Here is a 27,633-nt window from a genome sequence, read left to right as displayed (position 1 = left end):
AGGAATCAAAATCTCTATTTGAAAATGATGTTGCCATTCACATAACCAAAGAATATGCATTAAATAATATCATTTCGTAGGGGTAAATACAACAATACACATAATGTACAGAACAAATTGTTATGAGCCAAAATACCAAATATAAAACTAGATAAGAAGTGTCTAGTAGTACCATAAACATGTATTTGACTGATCAGTAATACTGTAGGTATTATACAGTGAGTGTAATATCACTGTAATATTTATAATAATTAAAGCATGAATTCCATTGTTTTACTCTTTAACAGCCACAAATTAATAATGTGATAATACTGTGTTTCCAGCTTGTTCCACTGTCCCTAAGCGGACTAAATAAAATACAAATAAAATAAAAATAATGCAGCTTAAAGGTTTGGGGAAGAGTTACATTACATTTTTGGTAGATCACTGGACTGCAGTTTCTGAAGTTGAGGGAAAATGCAACGAACACGCAACATGTCGGCATGTTAATCCTACCTTTGCAATTTAGAGAGGATAGTCCTTATTTGCACAACTACAAGAGGTCGCTTGTCAGGAGAATACAGGTTGTTTTAGCATTTATACAAATGGCTTACGATGTAGGACGAAGATGGATTTGATTGTTGCATAGAAGTGAGTGTAGAATAAACCCCTTGCTCTTAGATTTGAAGGCACTAAGACAAAGTCTAACATCAACATTCATATTAGCCATAAAAAGTCATAAATGCTCTCAATGTTCAAAGAAATGTACACAGAATTGATGCGTACATAATGTAATCATTATGGATTGATTTCATCTAAGAGGAATGGCTTGTCATTGTATGTAATACACTATGCTTTCTAGCTTGAAGCAACACGAGAATTAAATACTTTTTTCATATCGGTATGATAAATATAAAGCTACAACCAGGCTCCAGTTAGCCTAACATAGCAACAGAAGACTGAAGAAAGCAGACATTAGATGATGAAAGTGGCATAGCACAACTAAAGCCTCCGAAAAGAGTCCAGTCTTCATGCTAAACTAAGCTAAGCTGACAGGCTGCTTTTGATTTATATTCAGCGCACATTAATGAATCAGGTACAACTCTCGACAAGGAATTATTCATAATGCTGGGCCTTTCCTTTAAATGCAACTTTTAGTCATGGCTGATCGCTCATTGGAAGTGAAGTGAACTTGTCCATCATGGCAAAGATTAGAGAAACAGCCATTGAAAGAGTAGAAGAAGAGACCCTCAGAAGATGGTGTCTTCCTCTCCTCCCCAATACCAAGGGGTGAGTCTTACTGTGGAGGTTCTGGGATTACTAACAGGTTGCTCAGGTTCAAGCTCCGTTGTAGATGAGTCCAGCGAGCTCAGGGACCCTGTGGGAGAACCCGACCCCTCATAAGCATAGGTTCTTAGGCAGTCGAATGGGGGGACGTAAGGATCGAGATCAGCCTCTGTCAACCTGTCCAGAATAAACTGCCTGAAGACGTCGTCGTCCGGCCCAATGAGGTGGGATTCTCTGAGGGACATGCGTATGCTGGCCCTGACGTCCTCCCTCCGCAGCCTCCTCTCCCTCCTCCTGGGGTGGCGGCGCAGCGGGACCGCAGGCTGGCAGAAGTTGAGGTCGGCTCCTACACCCCCCGTTTCTCCGTAATACAGCACCTTCTGTGACACCGTCTCAGGCAGCTCCAGCTCTTTCCCCTCCACCTCCAGCTTCTCCTGTTGCTTCCGCCTGTGCCTCCTCACCACCAGCATTAGAATTGACAGCACTGCAGACACGACACAGCAAGAGCTCATTACCAACATACACCAGGGCATGAGCTTAGTGATAAAAAAACGCGTATTAAGTGCCTGATGGAGCTTTAAAATGTACTGTACAAATAATAGCAGCCAGATTTGTTTTTCTGTAACTTATAGTGGATGTAAAATTCTATTTGAACACAAATGAAGTTATGAATTACCTTTTTTAATTTCAGCTCACGCACAACAGGAAGACTTCTTGTATTTGCTCCATGTGGCACAGAATGCTAAAAGAGTTTATATTATTCTGCCGTGTTTTCACCGTGTATTGTTCTCATCCGGCAGAATGTTAGCATAGCAGGTATTGTCATTAATCTTTCATGTGATGGGCAAAGAGAGGACACACAGCAGCCGAGGTCATAATAAAGCTCTTCACTATGCAAACCCATCAATGTCCCATGGTGTCATTGCTACTGATGTATTGCAACCAATATGCTCATTACCTGACATCATCGCTCTGCAAGCTTTCAGCATTTTATAAGTGTGTTAAAGGCACGCTGGTGAGTTTTAAAAAAAGGAATTCAAAGGAAAGTGCAAACGTGTTAATGAAAAAATCCTGCTGTTTAACACACGTTTACATACTTGCCAAAATGTTGTGAGTTGGAGCTGCTCTAGCTCAACAGATTCGCTGAAAGAGAATGACTTTTTTACAAGACAATATCACAGATTTATCTATCTACGAATGTCTGTATGTGTGTGTTTGTTACATCTATCGTTACATCTATACTTCCATCTTTATATCTTTACTTTGTATCTATCTGTCTATCTACAGAGTGCACATTTTCACACATCCTTATTATACCATAGTTTGATAATCTTGACAAGGCTTGAATGTGAATACAAGATAAGACCATGCTTTCTTACCTATAAGTGTGATAAAGCAGACCACAATTCCTAACAAGGTTTGCAGGCTGACCCCCATAGACAGGGCGAGGGCCTCCACCCCCCCTGTGGGACAATGGCCGGCAGGCTGGCAGCTGCATACACTGATGGTTAAAGTGTTGGTGCTGGAGAGAGCTGGAGATCCACTGTCAGTCACCACAACAGGCAGGAGGTACTGGGTTCGATCCTTGCGCGTAAAAGAACTCCTGCGTGCCACGATGCCGGCTGTATTGTCTAAAAATGAAATGTAGAGAGGTGCACTTTTCAATTTCTTTAAAAAAAACATGAGTAGCACTTCCACCGTGAGTGCTGAGATTGTGGGGGAATTCAACTGACACACATAATGTGATTTAAAATTCAATCCAAGCTCTCAGAAAGTCTGGAGCACCTTGTCAAATCTCATTTTCAGTGTGTACAAAAGTACATTTGTCAAGTATACTTCAGAGTCCCCATAAGACTTCATCAAGGTACCTAACAATTACTTTTCAGAGTCAAATATGCCCTGTGAAATTTGGAAATGTGTTTTATAATATATATGATCCATTATTAATTCCCTGGATGCTGACTGGACTGATGTGTTGTTAGGCAATCACCCATACACTGCACCTGCAAACAGTACATCCCCACTCATTTGCACATTCAAACATCCCACTGTTGAAAACTTGAATCATATTTTCTGCTTGATTTTTGTTGCCCATTTCATTATAAACTTTGAGAAAGGGTTGACTGGCTACTGACTTCAAAGCAGACACTTTCAATGTATTTACTTGAGGAATGTGTCAGCCACAAAAAGGGAACAACCAACTGAAGGATTTCATTCCAAAATGTGGAAGAAACACTAGTGTTATAAAAATGATTGTGATTATGAAAATGAACCCTTATTCTGCCTTTGTCCCACAGTTTCCACTGATCATACAGGTGGTGGTTTAGCCGCAGCCCACTATCATTCTCCCAGTCATCAAATGGGACTTTTAAGTAAGGTGTCATTAGGTGTTATATTTTTCGTTTTCTTTTGTCCCTCAGGTTAAAGCCCCAAAATGTAAAAATGTCCATTATTTGGAGGAGAACATTTCCTGGTGCAAGTATAATGAAACTATTTTATTTCATGCTCAGGATAAGATAGTCAGAAAGACTCGAAACAATGGGAATAAGCTTAACCTGTACTCTACAGCTGGAACATAAATGATATGATTTTATGAATAATTTGTGAATAAAATGATATACTGTAATGGCTCATTCTACATAATGAGTATTGTGCAAACTGAATGTATTTCAAAGCTGATATTTATTTTGCTTTACTTCTGCATTCACTTTAATGCTAGTTTTACTCAAGTATACTATCAGGATACTTCTTCCACCATTGTTAATAATAACCTTGATTGTCTCTGATGGTGAAGTTTGGGTTGATGTGTTTCTCGGGGACCATAGAGAAGTAGAAATGGTGTCCCTCCACAGGGTCGTCCGGATCAACAGCACTGAGCAGCTGAATGAGCTGCGAGACACAAAGACACATTACTGAGAAAGAACAAGTGGAATTTCCTGTATGCATACCATTGTAATGTATTTCTCAGAATCTCAGTCAGCAGATGACAGTGTTATGAATGTAACATGGTATAGTGCTGTACAATTGCAAAATGGCTCCTTTTGAATCCAAAATACTACATTGATGTAATACAATATGTAGCAATATGAGAACTTTTACTGTCCATTTCATGGAAATTCTCAATTCCACACTGCTATAATAAATCATGAACATCAGTGCATCATAATATACATACTTCTCCCGCCTGTGTTCCCTCGCAGATATACGGCTGGTAATCTCTTGCAAGCCTTGGCACATTGTCGTTTATGTCCAGCACTTTGATGAACACCACCACAGAGGAGGATAAATGGCTCTGCGCTGCAGTAGTGAAGATAGACATTTTGCTGAAGTCCACTGGGTGCATGTATCATAAATGCTTTGTAACAGCTCTGTCAAAATAATATTTTAGACTGATAAATGTTTCTGCTTCTTTAAATATGACTGTGGAGCAAAATCAATGGGCATTCACTTTTCACTGCTTTCTCCAAACTAAGACAGACTATACAGCAAACCATTGTTCAAAAATAGTAAATCCTGGTACAGTAATGTTAGGGTTTGCATTACTCTACATCAGTGGTTCCCAACTTTTTGTAGTATCCCTTAATTGATATCACTTGTTTTTACCTTGATTTCAATATATTCATATATCCATTACTAACCTTTAAATGTTTATTTCAAGCAGCAATCAGCATTTTTACATATTAAAGCCAATACACAGTGCAGGGTTTATGGAGTAGGCCTACAAATCAAAATGTTTATGAAAAGCCTTTAGCTACTTTGAGCCTACCGCTTATGTACAGTTTAAGCCAACTATGTTAGACCAGTCTTTTGCCGGAGGCACAAACATGCCATATAAAAAAAATACATTAAGTTAATTCATTAAAAACAGTCAGGTTCCGTTACAAATTCAACCATTTCTTAATTCCTGAAACTGCTTGAAAAGTAGTTACATAATGTCTAACAACCACAGTGTCAACCATGTTATTGTTCCTTTAGTTTACAATTAAGATCTCTCTTGCCTGCTTAGTTTCCATATATTCTCATTTGTGAAAGTTATTGTTCTGGGGTATCAGCTGAATGATTTTTTCTTTGATTTAATTGTAGTTTCTCAAGATACTACTTCAGGTTGGGAATCGGTGCTCTAGACATTGTTTATGTTCATCTTAACACAGTTCTGTGAACTATTTGGGATATGTGACTGACAAAGGGTGCCATAAGTTGGCCATATTAACAACAGGCCATTGTACAATACATGAAATTCTCCTTACTCGTTTCCTTGGCTTCGACCGTAATGTTGTGCCAGTTTGCAGTCTCTCGGTCTAATGCTTTAGCGACAATTATAGTTCCATTGTTTGGGTCTACTTTGAAAGCTTTTGTGTTATCTCTCCATTTGTCAATTGAATATCTGGAAGAAAAAAGACAGATACACACATTAGCAGGCAAGGTCGTTCCCTGGGCAAACAAAACATTGTGATATCACAGGGAGATTAATTAGGCAAACTGCTCAATTGTTTGTATCTGTTGACAGAAATCCAACAAAGAGAGCACACACACAAGCTAGTGACAACAACGCTGTGAATCAAAGCATCTCACACAGTGGGCTAACACACAATTTTGTATATTTTTTAAGACAATAAATAACCTGACCTTGTTTTTAGTGAGGAAATAGGATTTAAAAACAGAAGGACAAATCTGTAGAGAAATGTTCTGCAGTCTTTCTTCAATTAAATAATGTTACAGAAAAAGTGACTTGTTTTCTGATAGTGGATAAAAAACGACTTTTAAAAGACATAAATGTATCATCCACGGGCGAAGACAACTGAATTGTTAACGAAGAAAATCTTTCATCCTATCATACCTTTACCACCCATTATTATAAGTGATTATAACACCATGGTGAGTAAGGGTAACCAGGAGTGAAAACATAATAAGTAATGACTCATTTCTGTGATAACAACTTTGGAAAATAAGCTAATTTGACCAAAGCAAACTTAATCATATTTAGTAGAGCTATGGAAGCCCCTAAAATGTCAGCTATAATGTATTAATCAATGAAACATTGTCTCCGAAGGGACATTAATAGACGCTAGGCTGAGGATGATATGCAGCACCTGCCATTCTTAAGCTCAGCTCAGATGGACTACAGGCACCGGTACTGCTGCCGTCTCCTCTGCAATGTGCCCCACTTGCAAATGACTGCAAATCTCAATTCCATATGCCACCTCGTACGGTGCTTTATTAAATTCCCACGTCCTAGCCACGTCGCTTTGTGATAATACCAAGGCAATAGATAGAAAAGCCTGTGAGGTGTAAAAAAAAAAAAAAAAAAAAAAAAAATCGGTATGATTTATTCAGCAGGGCTCATTTCCTATTAAAGTAATATGAGATAAATATGACCATGTACAGGGTATCCAGAGATCAAGGGTAAAATGGATGCACCGAGCCAGTAACACTATTTGAAATGGAATGATTTTTCACCCTGTGGAGGGAGCTGTCTGGGGACGTTCCGCCCCCACCAGCCTGGGTATCTACCTTGTCATTACCATACTTGGGTGGCAGATCCCATTCTTTCTGGTTTAGACGGTTCACATTCCTGTACCTGATGGGGTTGTTGACTGTGTCAGTGTCTCTGGCACTAACACTGCCAACCACAGTTCCCACAGCTGCATTTTCAGGAACCTTCCACTCGTACACCTCGGAGAGAAAGACAGGCGGCTCGTCCACATCTTCCACAATAATCTTGAGCGTTGTTCTGTCCCTGAACTCCTCTAGATCCAGAAAACGAGTGTCCACATGGTCATTGACTGCCTCTGCGGCCATGACAAAACGTCTTTTAGTTTCATAGTCCAACGGCTGTGAAGAAAAAAAAAAACAGCGTTTAAAAAGGTTCATTATATTACCGCGGATTTTAAAAGCAGAAAACACAATGTTCTTGATCATAAAGCAAGCACAAAGAGTAACAGCTTTTCCAATATGCTTTGCCAACTTGTACTTAAGACAGATGATTATGCCCGTGGGAGCAGGACACTAACATTGTTTAGCCAGTGTCAATAAGCTACAAGCTGTGAGAATGCACTTAACTATTGTTGGGTTTTTGATTACCATTATTATGCCAGTAATAAGAAAACAGCATGCAAACCATTATTGGGTTCCCAAAGTGATTCAGAGACAGAGTCAATAATGTCTTTTTTTATTTCATTATCACGGCAACTAAATTGAAATCTCATGTGCTATAAAAGAGAAGCATACTGTTGTTATGAAAAAAGTATGAAGCATACTGTAGGTCCTTTTACATTAACTTAAGTACATCGCACAATGTTATGGTTGTTATGGAAATAATTATCATAGACGCCAAGATGTGACATACAGGACAAACCATGATGTCTGTTTACCTCCTTTAAGGACACAGGCTGTTTGAGCCAATAATGTTATTGTTCCCATTCTGTGACCGGTCAATACTGGGTCACAGATGGTCTGTATTGTGGGTACACTGGGACACTTCCTTCTCTGTTGTCTGAGGACTCCAGGGCATGACATATCCAAGGCCATAAGTGGCAGAAGCTGGTAACTTAGTGTGCCCAAACTATCTAAAGCTATCTTATCAAAACATGTTGATGACTCTCTGTGGAACCAGTTAAATGGGCTGGCAAGAGAGAGGCTCTCCAGAATTGACGTGGCAACTCTACCGTGAAGTCAGAACCTCTGGCTCTTGGACTTGTGATGTGAATCCTCCGGCCGTAACTCCAAATAAACCATCAGTGTTTGACATCAAAGCTACTGCTCCTACCGTGTCTCCTTCCTGAGTCGGTGACTCCCACTGCATAGCTACACAGAAGTTTCCTCAACAATGGTTACTGCCGTTTACTTGAGTCAACCCATGTTTCTTTCTTCTTCTACATTTTGGGGCAGATATTGCACCGTATACTGATCATCATTTGATAGGTTCAGCTTCACAAGGTTACTATGTAGATTTCGATTTGTACACGAAATATAAGTAAACTAATAATTTACGAGCTATAATCATATATTAAGCTTCCTAGAAGTATATCAAGCAATTCAAATTTGCCCCACTTTTGACAGCTGCAACATTACAATTATAAAACAATAATGCATCAATTATTATAATCCAGAAATATAATAAGTGTACAGCCATTCTGCATACAGGGTCCTTTAATTTATTATTTTGCTAATATGTATGTGCTTTTATTGAAATAAAGGTTTTCAAGGCATGTCTTTTATAGAGTATTTCCATACTTTTACTAAAGTAATAGTCCTCAACATTTCTTCAGCCTTTTTTTTAAAAATCTGCTCATCACAGCACATTTCCGGGTTACATGCATATTGAACAAATACATTACTTATTAGCTTTAGCTGTCCTAATAGGTGGATATTTTGTTAATCTTCAGATAGAAGTCCTTTGTCACCCTACAGAACAAAACCTGTCAAAAAAAGTAATCACTATTATGAGTCATTGATTGAAAATAGGCTAATTTCAATGCTATCATCACTTTCTCTGTTCTCGTTTTGAAGCCTGTAGTTTATTGTGCTGCTACGTTTGTGACTTGGAGAGAAGTGGATATTGCTGTTGCTGCTGCTGCCAGGTGTACGACTGTGTGGGATGGCTGGGTCCCTGTGCCAGGCTGTTACACTGTTGCGTCTTGTTGGCTTTGATGCTGCTGTTGTTGTGTCTGCCAGCTGTCTGTGTGAGTGCATAGAGCCAGAATGTGCTGCCATGCCCTCTATCAGGTGTAATGATTTTTGAAATTGTGTTCGCATTGGTGTCAGTGATGTTAATTATATTCTAAACGCCGGAGATTAAAAAATGAGTTTATTTTCTACAAATAATGTTTCAGCACCTAATGGCCTCTGTGCCCACCCACACTATGAAACATAAGATTAAAAGAAAAATATGCTAAACTCGTATATTAGACACCGTATGCATTCACCTTGGCTAGCAGTATCAATCCCTCCTGCGTGACTGGGGTCTGTTTTGATGATAAAAGTGGAGCTTTCCTCCAGGTCATCCTCCAGACTGTAGGTCATTTTAGCATTGATGCCACTGTCTCCATCATACGCCATAACCCTGCCAACTGTGGTGCCTTCAGCTGCATTTTCAGGTACGGCAAAAGTGTACAGGTCTGAAAAAATAAGGATCTTTTAAGCACACTATTGACACCATTACACAGAGAATGTTGGAATATGTTATCAAAAGGAATACAGAATCCCGAAGATACCAAATTGGTACTGTTGCAGTACAGAATGACAACTCACATTTTGGGGGAAAAACAACAAATTAAAAGTTTCTTTACTAAGGCTTTGCCAACTGAACTTGACAGTGAGTTGTTAATGGCTAGTAAGGAGAGGTTCCTAGTGTGTAAAGCAGGGGTGGGGAACCTCCGGCCCCCGGGCCGTATACGGCCCGCGAGACCATTTGGTGTGGCCCTCGAGGTAATTTATAAACACACGCAAAAAATTAAAGAAATCTAGACCGCAAAATAATTAAACAAGTGAGTGCCTGTTTTTCCTGGCCAAGGTCAGGGTCCTTGAACACAACACAAGCCTAACGTGTCATCACCATGTTCACCTGGTATATGTGTCGTCTGACAGGGGTGTAGTTCGGGGAGTACCAGAACGCAGCTCCGCTCCGGCACTTCCAAAAATTGCAGTACCCATAAGGAGCCGTACACATGCTGCAGTTTTTGCGTGGCTGTGTCTTAGTTGTAAGCCCAGTGGCGATCTGTCATACTGATCATACAGTCAATAACTTTGTTGTTATTAGCATCTGGTTAGCTAGCTATGCTAACGAATATAAGAAGCTTTTTCTACAACCAGTGAGGTAAAGGCACATCTTTATATGATCATTATAGTTATAAAAAAATAAGAGAATAAAGTAAACAGGTATAAAATACTATACGACAGTAAAAAAAGTTGTTATTAATAAACAAGAACAGTTTAAAAGGGGAGTGATTTGTAAAATATCCATAAAGAAAAAGAAAATCTGCTTACAGTTATGTTTCATCTGGATGTTGAGAGATGTATCCATAGATCTAATGTTGCTCTCAAAGTGCACCAGATTGATGGTTTTAACTTCAACATTTAAAAACAAATCTTCCCGGGGGAACCCCCCTAGAGGAGGTTAGGTCCCCCCCACTTAAATCATGTTCACATGGATAGGAAACTAAATACATTTGCACACATCTTGTGTCCATATCTTTCTGTTTTGGTGGTCATGCCACAACTGTGCATGTGCATGCATGGTAAGATATCTGGATTAAGAGGTTGCTTTTTCTTTGCACAGCATGAAAGAAAGGTGAAATGAGTGGGCTGTGATTTTAGTATTTTTAAGCAGAGGTCAATAATTTGTACGGCCCTCGGAGGATGTTGAAAACATTGAAATGGCCCTTGAGAGGAAAAAGGTTCCCCACCCCTGGTGTAAAGTGATAAGAAGGGAGGACATTGTGGTGAGCGTCAATTTGTGCTAGTCACTGATAAATTGTGGCAATTCCATATAATCCTAACTCTAATAAGAAGATGAGAAAATGTGATTCTGTCTTTAAATGACTCTGTTTGGATGGCAGCCACAATTGGGAGGAACTCGAAAGGAACCAGCTGCTCCTGACAAAATGTTATCCCTGCTGATAATAATTACCAATTATGTTACAAAACAGGGTTCAAAACTGAAGTGAGGTCATACAATATTAATAGGGCCTTTTGACTCAACATTGAATACATAGGAAAGCACCTGCTCTGAATGTAAATGTAACATTAATAGTTTAAGGTATCTTTCTCCTTTCTAAAGAATTGATTTCTTCCCAAGGCATTCATTTAGTGGGGTTTATCACTGAGAATGCTAGGTTTGTTTCTAAAGGTCATGACAAATGTCCTTTCATGTGTGAATGATTAAATTCATCCAGTGGGCGACGCATCTACACGTGCACCCGCAGATGAAAATCCCCATCTCCGTCTTGTTCGCTCGATCTCATTCTTCGACTGTCTCCTTTTAATTCTGGCTGCCAGCTGAATAACAAGATGTGTACAGCGGAATGCAAACCACCCACCCGAACCGGAGAAGTGTGATCAAATAAATGCCCCTTAGGTATAATATTAAATATGTCCTCGCAGTCTGCAACGCTTTGTGCTCTTTCATTGATTCCCAGAGTGTGTGTGGCCTGGTGTTTGCATCACTGTGACTCATATTGTGACTCACGGTGTTGGAAAGTAGGTCCATTGTCGTTGACATCAGTCAGGCTTACTGTAACGGTGGTGGAGGAGGAGTAACCGCCGCTGAGGCCAAGCATATCCTTCACCTGCACCACCACCAGGTACTGCTCTCTGGCCTCGCGGTCCATGTTTGGCCAAGATGTTACAATAATCCCTGTAGGTGAGGAGAAGGACAAATATAGCGTCAACAAAAGACAGAATGAAATGTATCTGTTGGTGTGTTTTCTTTACAAAATCAACTTTGTCTCAATCATTCTACGAGAGCACTTTACCATCATAAATGTTAAGTTTACATATTGGATCGATCCATAGAAATACAAGATGGCTTTAAGATGACTAATGATTCTTCTGTCTGGCGAAAGTGGAGGCTGCAGGGGACGGGTAACAGAAATTGGAAAATGTAAATGCTAATTTTGCTTTGCAAGTCATAACTTTAACCACTTATTCCTCTAATCATCCTTTCAAATGAACTTTTCAGAAGCCAATTACCAACCGCAATGTCTAATCAGTCGTGCTGTTTTGGGCGCCTGCCATAGAAGGCCTCAATCACAATAACCCTAGCCCTATCTCCTCATCATTACATGTGTGTAGATCACGTTTATGTGTAATATGTAAAAATACCAACAGAATGAAAACTTTTAATTCCCTCTCAGGGATGAATAGATTGTCTCCTCTTCTTGTACTGTAAACCAACCTAATTTAAGCCATCTGGCGATTTAACAATGCCAATAAACACAACTGTTTGAAGGATAAAGCAGGTGTTTATGTTTATTTTCTTCGGGGAGGGATCATTGCTAACAATATGTCAGTGTGTCTTTCAATACATTCATGTCTATCTGTTGTAAGTTCATTCATTCCTACAAAAAAGGTCATACATTTGTTTGTTTATACGCAATCGAAAATGAGGGCTGCACTGGAGGAGAATATTTTCACAAGCAAATTAATATACATGTGGTGTAATCAGTGTGTTACATTATCAGGACTGTAAAGAGCCAATGTTCTCTGCGATGAAGGAACATGGATCACTACAGTGCAGCACTGTGGCTGCTGTGTTTTATTAGCATTTCAACAACAAAGGGGCTTTATGAAACAGAGAAATAACATATATTAGGCTTTGGTAACACACACAATACTTGCATTTTGGATCACTTAATTGCATATATTGACAATGAGAAGAATATAGAATATCTCCAGCCCTTTCCTTACTGGTCAGCTGAAGCCATACACTAGAATAGTATCGACTGCTGCTCACTCCTCAATGACATCAGTTGGTTTCCCTAAAAAAGTCAGGTTTGACCTTTCACAGATTGCATTAATTTGCAAGTCATTTTTTTGTTTTACGTCAATAATGCCCTCCCCCAACCCTTCTCAGTCAAGGTCAACAATGTGTGTGGGAAGAGTGTTACTGACTTCTAAATACCCAAACTTTCGCCAATAGTATTTCAAGAAAGTAGCTCAAATGTATGTGCGAATCTGTGCTGTCCTGTTTTTCAATCTTACCCTGTTGCTGTGTAAACTACTGAATTTCCACGGCGATTAATAAAGGTCCATCTTATCTTATCTTATCTTATACTTAACAAAAAGTGGTACCCGTCTTTGGTTCCACTGAGAAGTAGGGTTCTCCTTGCAGGACGGAGTAGATGAGCTTGGCGTTGTTTCCGAACATGGGATCATCAGCATCTGTGGCTGTCACCTGGGCCACTGTGGTCCCTGTGGGGGTGGGGGGAACGGATCACACAGTCAGAGTTAGCTCAGGCAGCAGTTCCAGTCGACGGGGAAATAAAGTGATTATGCCACAGTCCCGCAGGGTCTGTCTGTCTGGCTCAGGGGGGGAGCAGTGCAAATGGAAGGAGGGAGGGGGGTGAGGTTGAGGTAGGGTTAGAGGAGGGCTGTTGAAAATGGGGTTAGGGAGGGGCCTGTGGGGGGAGCATTGGTCTTGCACAGCTCAGTAAGGCTGTGCAGGTGTGTGTGTGACAACCTCTTAAGCCCTATAGCGACATCTCTCTCACTATCCACCTGCTACTCCTTTTCTCTCCATCTCATTCTTTTCCTCCAGAAAGCGCTCTCTCTTGCCTCCTTTAACACAGCCTTTCTTATTTTCAGTTGCCTGCAGACCAACCTTCCCCTCTCTCTTTCTCTTTCCGAAGTCACATGCATTATGATTTATTACGGGTGAGATATTACCCCGCGAAAGCAGATTACATATAAATTGAAATGGTAATGTTTTGGTATGAAAGGGCAGTGGTTATAATAACGTTATTTAAGAAATATATCTATAAAGGCATCCAAGATAGGGTTCAGAATGCAATACTTTTAACTTCCTGAATAGGGACAGATGACAGACATTCATATAACCTTTTTTCCTTAAGATTTAAGTTAAGAAAATTCATTTGTAAAAGAATATCCTTATACATAATAAAGCTGATAAGTTGTTTTATCTGCTTGATAGAAAATGATTTGCTTTTATTTGTAAAACAAAAAAAAGAAAACGGTTGTTTGTACGAATAATATTCTAAACACATAACTCTTTGAAACATCAGACCAACCATAAAACATGTAATCATGCTATTAATAGGCCTATTCTAGTATCTCTGATGTTTTTTAAAGAGACTGCTTTAAAGGATAGTTATCCATCCATCCATCCATCTTCTCCCGCTTATCCGTGGTCGGGTCGCGGGGGTAGCAGTTCCAGCAGAGAGCCCCAAACTTTCTTTTCCCTGGCGACATCAACCAGCTCTGACTGGGGGATCCCAAGGCGCTCCCAGGCCAGCGAAGATATATAATCCCTCCACCTGGTCCTAGGTCTACCCCTTGGTCTCTTCCCAGCTGGACGTGCCTGGAACACCTCCCTAGGGAGGCGCCCAGGTGGCATCCTAACTAGGTGCCCGAACCACCTCAACTGGCTCCTTTCGACGCGAAGGAGGAGCGGCTCAACTCCGAGTCCCTCCCTGATGACCGAACTTCTCACCGTATCCCTAAGGGAGACACCAGCCACCCTGCGGAGAAAACCCATCTCGGCCGCTTGTATCCGCGATCTCGTTCTTTCGGTCATGACCCATCCTTCATGACCATAGGTGAGGGTAGGAACGAAAATGGCCCGGTAGACAGAGAGCTTTGCCTTCTGGCTCAGCTCCCTTTTCGTCACAACGGTGCGGTAAAGCGACTGCAGTACCGCTCCCGCTGCTCCGATTCTCCGGCCCATCTCACGCTCCATTGTTCCCTCACTCGAGAACAAGACCCCGAGATACTTGAACTCCTTCACTTGGGGTAAGGACTCATTCCCTACTTGGAGTGGACAGTCCATCGGTTTCCTGCTGAGAACCATGGCCTCAGATTTGGAGGTGCTGATCCTCATCCCAGCCGCTTCACACTCGGTTGCGAACCGATCCAGTGAGTGCTGAAGGTCGCAGACCGATGAAGCCATTAGAACCACATCATCTGCAAAAAGCAGTGGTGCAATCCTTAGTCCACCGAACTGCAGACCCCCTCCCCCACGACTACGCCTCGAAATCCGATCCATGTATATTACAAACAGGATTGGTGACAAAGCGCAGCCCTGGCGGAGGCCAACCCTCACCGGAAATGTGTCCGACTTACTGGGAGTATGGGGTGAGGGGGTCTCTACTCAGGGCCATCCAATCTCTGTACTCCCAAAGCGAGAGCTGTGTCCCGGTCCTCCTCGGCAGTAAGGATAGTTATACATATACAAAAATATGCTTATTCATTTTCAACAAAGAGATTCATGAGAAGATCAACAGCACTCTCACACCTCTGTGGTAAATACAAAGCTGGAGCTTGCTTTACAAACTGGTCGAGAAGCAGCTGTATACATACATAAGTAACTATAGTCACCTTGTAGCACCTCAAACTTTGACTAATTAACAGGTTATATCTAACCCTAACCCTAAGGTCCAAATTCAAACCAAGTCGTATATATGCTAATTCCTAATTTTGGGGTATATGTTTTGGAGCAGTATCTTATTGGTTGCCTAACAAGGATGAGATATTGTGTGGTAATAAGTGAGCTCTAGAGGCTACTAAATTCTGCTATAATTGCTATATTTACAGATATGATACTAATATATGTCTGCTAAGCACATATACTGTAGGGTTTAGGTGTAGGGTGTTAGTAATGCAGGTAAGCATGCACGTTTGCATAACAGGAGAAAACAACAGTGGTTGATGGGTATTTCATGAGCTATCAGTTTGTTTGCCCATTAAAAGCTTACCAATTAGACACATCTCAGGGATGCTGGACACATATGGTTCGTTCTGGAACTGAGGGACATTGTCGTTGATGTCCTGCACCGTGATGATGAACTCTGATTGGGGTTCCACTGGTTCATTGGACCTCCTGTTTATTGCCTGGGCCTGAAGGACATAGAAGGCCTTTTCCTCTCTGTCGAGCTTCTTCAGTGTCCGTATCTCACCAGAATACTCATCTATCTCAAACGCATCTCCGGCACCATCTCCTGATAATATGTACTTGATGGAAAACTCACCACGGTCATAGTCAGATTTGAGCTATAAAAAGAGGAGGGGGTATGATGAAAGCTTTTTTTAAAACATTTTTATAACGAAAAACATGCATTTACTATAGGAAATAGCGTGTCAAGGACATGGAGGACATTCAATCTGTGGTGGTACCTGGCCAATAACACGAGGAGTTGGATCTTCCTCGGGGACAAACAGCTGTTTCCAGATCCAGCCTCTCTTCAGGCGACGGTGCAGATGAGTGGACCCTTGGGCTATTTGTTGGGCTTCCAGACCCTGAGTACTTCTCGTATCACTCAGCACCCCACCAGGAATAATGGAAAAGACCGTTACCATGGCCAAAACACTCGGCATGCTCATTTTTACTGTCCATCCGTGCATATCCTTCCACTGCATGGTTAATGGACAGAAGAGGTTTCACTGGTCCGGTGTTGCCAATACTTCATTCAACAGCACAGTATTTCATGATCCCGGCAGTGCTGTATCCCATCTCGTTATGATGTGGTTCATGTGCAGGCTCATATCTCTGGAATAAAAGTTAACAATTGAATTAACGGTTGCTTTGAGAAATGTCCAGCAGTGCGCAGAGATTGCAAAAGAGGAAATTGAAATCTTTAGCTCTGTAGAGTATAATCCAGATATCAAGTGTTCAAATTCACACCTGTATCAGTACATAATGACAAGTCTTAATTTAAAGGCTTGGTTTATCTATGATAAATTATAATTCAATATTAAGTCTATGAAAGGTAAATCTCACTTATCAATATATAGAGTTAATAAGCAATACATGAAAAAGGTGATTGTATTTTATATTAGTCATAAAAACAAGTCTTACTGCTGTGATTGTTTTTGATAATATGTTGACATGTGTGAGCTAAAAGTAATAATTACATGTTAATATATCAATCTCATCTTATAAATGGTTGAAATAGTAAACATTAGCTACATAAATGTTTGCCACTTCTTCCATTGCAAGTGACACTGTTGTAAATACAAACTGTATTTATACCTGAACTATAATATACCTGAACATTGTCAGGTATATTCTTTAAAAACATTAGTGCGTGCTAAAAGAATCCACGTATATATAATTATCAGTGAAATTATGTAATTCCTCTGAGCCAGGGCTGTGGGGTTTAATTGCAAACCACTGTTTTAATTAAATGTCTTATTTGTAACTATAGTCATGTCAAAACCGTTGCACCAGAACAACTCAAATATATAGCTAATTCAAGCAAGAAAGTCTTAGTCAGAATCACATCTTACACAAGAAAAACAAACCCTTTGTCTGCCATTTTCTTTTCTCTTTTGTCTTGCATCCTGCAGGCAGCATGGGTGGCTGAAAACAGGCTGCTGTTTTGAATTCAAACAAGGCCCTGTATTGTTTTTCATTGGGGGGAGCAAGCCCTGCACATCATTCCTTAAACATGACACTGCGCTCTGCAGCTAACTAATGAAGACTTGTAATTAGATCAATGTCTCCCCAGACATGGAAAACAGACACATGGCTCTGACAAACTCTGACTCGAATCAATGCATCAATTATAATCTCCATCAGGGTCAAGAGTGTAAGGACAATGAAAGTCAGACAAGACAGCAAATTAGTCAGGGCAACAAGGAATACAATATCTTACACTGACAAAGTTACCAGAGTTTAACTTCAACAAATTCATTAAACTCCTTTTATTTAGACTGACACTCAATTATTGTTCTTTTCTACAAGCAACAATAATCATGTCACTGTCAAAGAGACAAACATATGCCATCACAACTTTGGCATCTTTACGTTAACAAGGTTACTGTCGTCGAGCACTTCCTTTCTCTAAGTAAGAGAAATTCATTTTTCCCTCTCTGCAGGTGTAGACTATCATTAGTTTAGTTTCAAACCTATCCTTTCTGACTTTTAACAGTTTGCTTTGAAAACTGACATCAATTATTTGAACATGCTATGAACCCTTGAATACAACTCTCTTGTCATGCAGCAACCCATACATCAGCAATCTGTGGGATCAGATGAAAAGGGCTAGGAATCACATCAGCCATTATTCTATAACATTTTAATATCATTTTTTTTACAACCTATAGGGTCTTGTGGAAGTTGTATTCAAAGTGATGCAAGGGAACATATGCGCATGCATTTTAAGCATGGGTAGTCCCAGTGGAAATGTAGAATATAGAGTATATTGCAATGTTTTCCGAGCTGTTACAGTAGTTGCAGTATTATTGCTTTTACAGCCCATAATGTTCATGTTTAATCTTGTAAAACTAAATTAGCTGTCAAGACCCATTTGTAATGAGTTTGTAAAATCAATTACTGATACAGGCTTTTATAATGATATACAATTCCCATACAAAATGCAAACAAGAGTACTTGTTTGTGCTTATGTATGTATTTCTGGGCCGTATTCATATCTCTGAGCATTGAGGACTGACAGTCCAATTAGTAACCAGTGAGTCGTGAGCTGTTATGGTCTTTCATAGGGCTGCCAAGTACGCGCCCAAACTGAACGCCTTGAGCCAAAACTAGACAACAGCCCTCGATGATGTTACTCGGAGCAACTGCTCATCTGCCAATATGCCAAGGAGTCTGTTTAAAACCTCTTCAGCCTTTAAGGATGTGGCTGGAAAAGTGCACAGGTCAACAGATGTTTAAGTGCCAATTTAACAAGATGAGCTTTGGTAGAAAAAATGATGAAATTCTGCAGAAAGAATGGCTATGCCAAGAAAAAGGGTGAGCTCACATGTCCAGGTCTGTCAATCGCATAGGGTTTAGGGAGCTAGTAAAACATATATATACTATTATATACACATATATATATACATATATATATATATATATATACACATATATACACTGAACAAAAATATAAATGCAACACTTTTGTTTTTGCTCCCATTTCTCATGAGATGAACTCAAAGATCTAAAACATTTTCTATATACACAAAATAACCATTTCTCTCAATTATTGTTCACAAATCGGAAAAAATCTGTGATAGTGAGCACTTCTCCTTTGCCGAGATAATCCATCCGCTGACGACACTCAGCTCTATCTCAGCACCTCACCATCCGCCCAGCTCCCTCCACAGTCTTTGGTCAACTGTCTCCACGCCATAAAAACCTGGATGACAGCAAATCAACTCAAACTCAACAGTAAGAAGACTGAGCTCATGGTTGTGGCCCCCAAAGCACTGCTCCGGAAGGTTGGGGATCTCCTCCTCCACATTGACGGCTGTTCCATCTCCCCGTCTCCCGAAGTCCGTAACCTGGGTGTCATCCTTGACTCCACTCTCTCATTTCAGTCACACATCAAATCCGTCACTAAGTCTGCCTTCTATCACCTCAGGAACATCTCCCGTCTACGACCATCACTCTCTGATTCCGTGGCCGAGACCCTCATTCATGCATTCGTCTCCTCCCGGTTGGATTACTGCAACGGAGTCCTGTTCGGGGTTCCCAGTAAAGCCCTGGACAGGCTCCAGTATGTGCAGAACTCGGCTGCCAGGGTGCTCACTCACACCAAGCCCTGGCAGCACATCACCCCCACCCTGATCCACCTACACTGGCTCCCAGTCAAGCACCGTATCACCTATAAACTCCTTCTTCTGACTTACAAATCCCTCCATGCCCTCGCCCCCCAATACCTGTCTGACCTTCTCCGCTACCACACTCCATCCCGGAAGCTAAGATCATCTGGACAGGATCTCCTCTCCACCCCCCGCACCAGGGTGCGGACTTTTGGTGACAGAGCCTTCAGTGTGGCATCCCCCACCCTCTGGAACTCTCTCCCCCCCGAAATCCGCAGCGCCCCAACCCTGGACATTTTCAAAAAAGCCCTCAAAACGCACCTTTTTACCAAGGCTTTCGCCACTGTATAGTTAGTTTAATAGGTTTATTTTTCCGCTACTTCCCCCCCCCACCCCCTTAACCTGTCTGCCTTTTTTCCCCTACTCCCCCCCCCCCCCTACCCGACTTGTAAAGCGACCTTGGGTTTCCTGAAAGGCGCTATAAAAATATTATTTATTATTATTATTATTATTATCCCACCTCACAGGTGTGGCATATCAAGATGCTGATTAGACAGCATGATTATTGCACAGGTGTGCCTTAGGCTGGCCACAATAAAAGGCCACTCTAAAATGTTCAGTTTTATCACACAGCACAATGCCACAGATGTCGCAAATTTTGAGGGAGCGTGCAATTGGCATGCTGACAGCAGGAATGTCCACCAGAGCTGTTGCCCGTGAATTGAATGTTCATTTTTCTACCATAAGCCGTCTCCAAAGGCGTTTCAGAGAATTTGGCAGTACATCCAACCGGCCTCACAACCGCAGACCATGTGTAACCACACCAGCCCAGGACCTCCACATCCAGCATGTTCACCTCCAAGATCGTCTGAGACCAGCCACTCGGACAGCTGCTGCAACAATCGGTTTGCATAACCAAAGAATTTCTGCACAAACTGTCAGAAACCGTCTCAGGGAAGCTCATCTGCATGCTCGTCGTCCTCATCGGGGTCTCGACCTGACTCCGGTTCGTCATCGTAACCGACTTGAGTGGGCTAATGCTCACATTCGATGGCGTCTGGCACGTTGGAGAGGTGTTCTCTTCACGGATGAATCCCGGTTTTCACTGTTCAGGGCAGATGGCAGACAGCGTGTGTGGCGTCGTGTGGGTGAGCGGTTTTCTGATGTCAATGTTGTGAATCGAGTGGAACATGGTGGTGGTGGAGTTATGGTATGGGCAGGCGTATGTTATGGACGACGAACACAGGTGCATTTTATTGATGGCATTGTGAATGCACAGAGATACAGTGATGAGATCCTGAGGCCCATTGTTGTGCCATTCATCCATGACCATCACCTCATGTTGCAGCATGATAATGCACGGCCCCATGTTGCAAGGATCTGTACACAATTCCTGGAGGCTGAAAACATCCCAGTTCTTGCATGGCCAGCATACTCACCGGACATGTCACCCATTGAGCATGTTTGGGATGCTCTGGATCGGCGTATACGACAGCGTGTTCCAGTTCCTGCCAATATCCAGAAACTTGGCACAGCCATTGAAGAGGAGTGGACCAACATTCCACAGGCCACAATCAACAACCTGATCAACTCTATGCGAAGGAGATGTTTTGCACTGCGTGAGGTGGTCACACCAGATACTGACTGGTTTTCGGACCCCCCCAGACTCCCCCAAACCCCCCCAATAAAGCAAAACTGCACGTTTCAGAGTGGCCTTTTATTGTGGCCAGCCTAAGGCACACCTGTGCAATAATCATGCTGTCTAATCAGCATCTTGATATGCCACACCTATGAGGTGGGATGGATTATCTCGGCAAAGGAGAAGTGCTCACTATCACAGATTTTTTCAGATTTGTGAACAATATTTGAGAGAAATGGTTATTTTGTGTATAGAAAATGTTTTAGATCTTTAAGTTCATCTCATGAAAAATGGGAGCAAAAACAAAAGTGTTGCATTTATATTTTTGTTCAGTGTATATACACATATATATATATATATATATATATATGTGTGACAGCTATCTTGATAGTGTTTGATAATATATGTGGTGAATATTAAATAGACATATACAGCCTTTATAAATCCATCAGATTTCATTTTCAGGTGTAGGCCTATACGGTCTGAGAAATGTCAAGGAAACTAAAAATATGTTAAATCGCTGTTGAACTCTAAGGTCAATTTTCTCCTTTCAAAATAAATGTTCATTTGAACATGACATGCTGAGTGGCCTGCGGATGACAGCCATTCATTAGCTCAATAGGCCTTGCTCCCATTTCCAGCAGACCTCCTGTAGCCTGTATGTACTGTATAGTACGCCACTCCGCCACATGACATAATGACAATGAGTCTCACAATGTTAAGCACCAGATGTGCTGAGACGGCCACATATATTCCTATATGGTGATGTGTTCCAGCTAATAAAGTGTCGCTCTGTTTTGTTCCAGGATGCTGTTAAAGATGTCGAAACGCAGTAATAAAGAAGAAGAAGTCTCTACTTGACATTGTGGATGAAACATAAATATACATCAAATGCACTCCCGACACTAACTGCTAAGTAATGCTAACTTTATGTGAGCAATAGTTGGGTCGTTTTTTATGCATTATGAGAAAGAAATTAAAATCTGTAAAGCTTAAACCGTGTCAGTGGATCTAAATATAGACTTTTCGCAATCTTGAAGACATATCCATCTGTTAAGCCTCGCTTCTTTAAAAGCACCCTCCCAAGACAATATGTCCTTAATTGGTAATTTGGGAGCCTATCATGGGACCTGTTTACTGTTCAGCTCCGTAAAACAATAACAGTGATGTGTAATTTATGGTTAGAAAATCAGGACCTAAAATGAGTTCAAAGACTGTGCTAGACCAACGGGGGAATGTCAAGCCATCATGTTCTCCGTAGTAAGTAATTTGTCTGATTTTATTATGTGCACAAGTGGAAATCATTATCGTTTAGCAAAGGGTCACGAATTTCCTCTGACATTTATCAGCAATGGGACTCCATCCTATTATTCATTTTTTCACCATCAAAAACAATTAACTGATGTTAACAAAAAAAGGACACATTTAAATTACAGGCAATTATCTATAAAGACTTAATTATGGTGATAAAAAAGAGTTTTAGAATAAAAAGTTTTGAGAAATATCAGACGAGGACAACATATAGAGAGCAGACATTTTTCGAAAGGCAGAACCAAACTGCAATGTCTAAATCTTTTCAGTCCTTACAGTATATCTATGGGCCTATGGTTGAGGATATATAGTGCAGCATCATGTTGACAGTTCCCACACATTACATTGTTTGGCCATGGTTGTGTACTTTATAAACTCACGATGTTCTTTAGTTACAAATGGGGTATTTTTGGTTAATGTTTACTGTCCTTGAGTACGTTTACCAGTATTTTGGACAGACGGGGTATTTCAATGAAATTGTCACCTTAAGGAAAGGTCACAGAAATCATTATTGAACCTCGCCAAATGTTGAATAATCTGGGTCAAATGTTTTCACTCAAAGGTGGAATGCACTAAAGGCGTGTGTATTGTAGCTACGTACTATAGGCCAGTACATAGAGTTCAGTCAATGTAGGATAAACAACCGGATAACTCATACAGAGGCCTCAAATAGTCAACTCTGGAAAATCACTTTGGTACACTTCACTAAAAGGCTTCCAAGTTATTTCCTAACCACTTAAAACATCCTCGTCAAATATTATAAGGTTACCACCAGCAAGCCAGAAGTAATCACAAGAAACATACTGATCTCCTGCTGTTCAAACACAAATAATTCCCAGGACTCTTTCATGTATTATAGATTTCAGCCTTCCTGCTGTTACTTTTATGTTTAAAGCCTTTTTTACTCTTTGAATTGCTAGAAACATCCTTTCATAGATAATGTATTCAATTAAATCTAAATATCTTCTGACAAAACATGATCTGTAACAAGATGTATAGCACGCACCACCTACACCCACCTGTTCGTGTGATGCTGCTGTCCCCAGAGTTACTTGCCACCAATCGTTGTAAGGAGATCATCCTAGGGGTCTGAAGAAACACAATCTGCTTAACTAAATGCCCTGGTACTGGAAAGCAATTCAGTCACCACAATAGCAGAAGCGAATGCGCGTGGTTCTCACAATGCGTAATCCCCTGCGCTGAAGACCTCCCCTCTTCTTCTTCTTCTCTCCCCTTTTCTGCCCTTCTCAAACTTCCTGGGGAAGAACAAACACAGGCTCTATTGTCTGGGAGCCTGCAGAACACTCAAAGCCTTCATCACCATGCAAATAGTCACAGCGCAGACTTACAAATGGATTTCTATCTATTCCCCCTCTCGCCTTTTTCCTCCCCATTCTCCGTGAACAATCCAGCACTTATTAGAGGCGAGTTGGAGCATGGAGGGGATGGTAATGCATCCACTGTATGACCACTATTTCTGAGAGTGATAGGAGGGCCACAGTCTGTTTTTTGACATTCAAGAAGAGAGGGCATGCTGTTCCTGATATGGTCACATTTTTTAAATGACCTGTCATGACACAGAGTATGCAAAATCACTTGTGATGTTGTTTGTCCTCCACAGTCTCCCGGATGTTAACATGTACTTGTTATCAGGGCCATAGTGGTACATAAAGGATGAGTCAACTCTACTTCACCTCATTTACTCTAGGTGGACATATCACTCTTAAGCCATAAAGAAAAAACAATCCTGAAACATAATCTAACTGACCGTTATTATAGATATAGAATATTAAAACTGTCGGATGAGAATATGTTAAAGTCAAATCACATTAAGCGAAAAGTGTATTATTGAACATTAGGCTTTGACAGTACAGAACGATCATCCACACATTATATATAGTTTAAATTAGGGTTTTGTTAAATCTCATGACAGTTTTGTATTACTATATTTTTCTTTAATCCTGAATCTGATACATGTTAAGTTGTTCTATGTTTCTCGGTGTCCACTTTTACATGTTTTATTGTACTTGTCTCCTCATTAACCCTAATATAAAACACATTCATTTGTCTTGTATTATTGCTATGACAGTGAGTTGATTAAAAAGTGAGTTTAGAAGCTATGGAGCTAAAATTGTGCGAATTAAAACTATAAAACAGCAACAAGATAGATCAACTTGGATTTATCAACACTCATGTATAAGTGACAGTTTCAAGACAGAGAATTAAAAAAGAAAAAATATTCTTATTCTGTCAACGTGTGTTAATTGCTTGATTTGCATTCGTTGTTGTGCCTTGAGTTTTTTTTATAGAAACATCACTCCTTCATGTACAATGTTAGAATATGTTATACTTCATCTTAAACTGTTGCATAAATGTATCCTTTTCAAATGTGAGGATGACTAGCAAACTCGGTCAATAATATAAAGACAGACTTTCTTTTGGCTTGTAGCCTGTTCATTTACATCTTTGAAAGAGTATTGTTATTCTCCTTTTCTTACAATTTGATTAATGAATTGTACTTGTAAAATCTAGAACTACGATCCAATCAAATTTGATTTAACTACCTTTTTTACCCAAACGCTGCTCATATTCATTCAGATATATACATCACTGAGGCAAAAGCTGTACTCCAACATCCCTTTCAGTGTGTTTTCAAGCTATAGCACTCATAAGCGCTGACTTTCATGTTGATACTATTCTAAACATCGCCTACATGACTTGCTGCTACACTATAGGATATAAAAAACATAGCCCAACCACTAATTTCAGCGCAATAAAAGAGCGATGACCAACACACCCAAAATATGGGTTCATCCATAAAGATCTATCTATCTATAACCTTCTTTTACACGCAAAGTAAGAATACACATGCACATAGAGTAAAATACAGCCAATTAACCATCAAAAAATAAGCCTATACTGCTATTAATAGATTCTTCCCTCACTATTTATTGACTATTTACTTCTTGATGATTGTGTAACTCCTTGTAACTAGACTTGACTCGAAAAAAGTTTGGAGTGGGTGGATTCAACACTATTATCTACGTGGAATTTGCTATAAAATCAATATAAATGTGGCCCTTCAAGTCCCAGCACCCAATTATTTTCTAATGTAAGCAAATAGATAATTTAGCTGATGACTTTCTGTTCTTTAATATGACATATCATTATGCTATGCATCAGGCTGTCCAACCTCGTTGAAATGAGGTTACATTGTTATAACAACAATATTGGAAAAGCGTTTACATCCATGTTGCCCTTTGCTACAGACATGCTGGTCATTTTGGTCATTCCAATTACCACAGGTAACGTTTTTTATTTCTTGAGTCATTTTTGATTTGACAACCAAATAACCTTTCGATTAAAATACCAAAAGAGCCTTCATGACATGCTTCTCATACACATGGTAACCTCCAGAGGGCTAATTACAATACTAATAGATTCATTCATTATAATGATTTAACAGGGGCAACCTAGCATTGTAGGGGAGTAAAAGTCTCCAAAGCAGCCGCGCCAGCCTTTCCTCAGGGCTTTGTGACAGGGTGGAATTTGTTATTTCCGAAGTTGAGATTAGTTCTCCCTGTGAACTCTTCTGCTCCCATTCTGATTCCATATCAAACAGAGAAATGTCAGGACCTGCTCTGTGACATTTAAAACCACCATTGTAGACCTTGTCTAATTGAACCTCCCTCATTATAATGATGGAGTGTGGAGCGACCACTGCAAAAGAACGTCAGAGATGAAAGCTACGGTTTTGGTCCCAGCAAGGATTATTTACATTCCCGCTGTCTTCCTCTCTCGGAACGAAGAGGTGATTCCAACTATCTCTCAGTCTCGGGTGACATTTCAGGCCTGTCAAATAATGGGCACAGAGTAATGGTCAGCATATTTGCAACAAGATAAAGGTGAGTCTGGTCAAATCAGCATTCACAGGGATGTCATGTTGTATAAATAATATAGGTTATAATGATGATATACTGCATGCTTATATGCGGTATTTTTCACTATCAGCAAAGACATCATTCTCCTCACAGGAGGCACACAGAGAAGATAATGTTGCTCTGACATTAAACTGATGTTTTCACACAGGCGTACAATGTTGTTTCCCCCAGTTCCTCCCCCTATTGTGCTCCCTTGATTAATGTATTTTTAAAGTTTAAAGTTATTGCCTAATCCAACACTACACCAACATCAATATGAAGTTCACAAGTTCAAGCTCACAAGAGAAGGAGCACTGAACTGTTCAGGCTCTGTCATGTTGTGCCCTTCACAGCTTACATTTATATTAGTGCATGATCGTCTCGCTGTAATTGGAAGAAGAATACAGCGTCATTGGCATTCTGCTCAGTCCACTGTGGTGAATTTGATGAGAATGTCACATTAAAAATGCATGTTCCTCATACGTTCTTTGGCCTTTGTCTTTAGCCATGGGAAACAGGGGACACTTATGACAAATAAGGACAGAGCTGACACTGCCTGAGGTGGATCTCTCTATTCGACAGGAATCATCAGCGTCTCCTCACAGTTTCTGCCACCTCCTCACGAGACACATGTGCATTTGTCAACGCTTGGGCTGATGGAGGGGGAAATAAATTGGGTCACAATATAAAAGTTGCATTGATTTCTAGATATACAGAGAACATAAATCTACATAATCAGCTGCTAAATTACTCTCTGGTCAGATTCTTTGTAAATACTCAAGAAAGCTGCATATATACATTTGTATCTATATTCTCTATTTTGGAATAACTTATGAACTCAAATGTCTGACAATGCCAATGGCTAACTAGGCAAACTAGATAAGGTGAATGTCACCAAGTGCATTTGATCATCTGTGTACATATATATATATATATATATATATATATTTGGAATTACGTTACAGACTTATAAACAAAGCATGTAGCCTAAATATGGGCCACAGAACTGTTTTAGAAGTGTTCCTATAAGTACTGCAATAGCCAGGAATGACAATGAACAATTATTATATAATTACTTGTTTCTGGTTGGCTGGCAATCAGTGCAGTTAAGAGCCAGTTAAAAATAGATATAGATAGATATTTGGAAAATGGCTTTTGTGAGCACCTCTGGGTCCTAAAGTATTTATTTTAAAGCCCTCCTATGGCTTTAATGTTCATACTGTCTCGAAAAATTAACACAGTTATATTACAGCTTTTTACATTCTTCCTGATGCAAAT

At 40.4% G+C, this 27,633-nt stretch overlaps 1 protein-coding gene across 1 annotated transcript; it reads right to left on the bottom strand.

The window, feature by feature from the left end:
• Positions 1-23,624, bottom strand: cdh19 (cadherin 19, type 2). The gene is given in 13 exon segments (XM_034214215.1): positions 1-1,750; positions 2,646-2,897; positions 4,038-4,155; positions 4,442-4,563; positions 5,514-5,650; positions 6,845-7,098; positions 9,192-9,218; positions 9,220-9,383; positions 11,453-11,620; positions 13,057-13,176; positions 15,696-15,990; positions 16,114-16,486; positions 23,455-23,624. Coding segments are annotated over 12 exon segments (2,421 nt in total). The 5' UTR covers positions 16,357-16,486; positions 23,455-23,624; the 3' UTR covers positions 1-1,229.
• Between the last annotated feature and the right edge of the window lie 4,009 nt (positions 23,625-27,633).

The sequence above is a fragment of the Gymnodraco acuticeps genome, unplaced genomic scaffold (assembly GCF_902827175.1).
Source record: "Gymnodraco acuticeps unplaced genomic scaffold, fGymAcu1.1, whole genome shotgun sequence".
NCBI classification, from domain to species: domain Eukaryota; kingdom Metazoa; phylum Chordata; class Actinopteri; order Perciformes; family Bathydraconidae; genus Gymnodraco; species Gymnodraco acuticeps.
The sequence above is the reverse complement of the archived record's forward strand: the minus strand, read 5'-3'. Positions and strand labels throughout refer to the sequence as shown.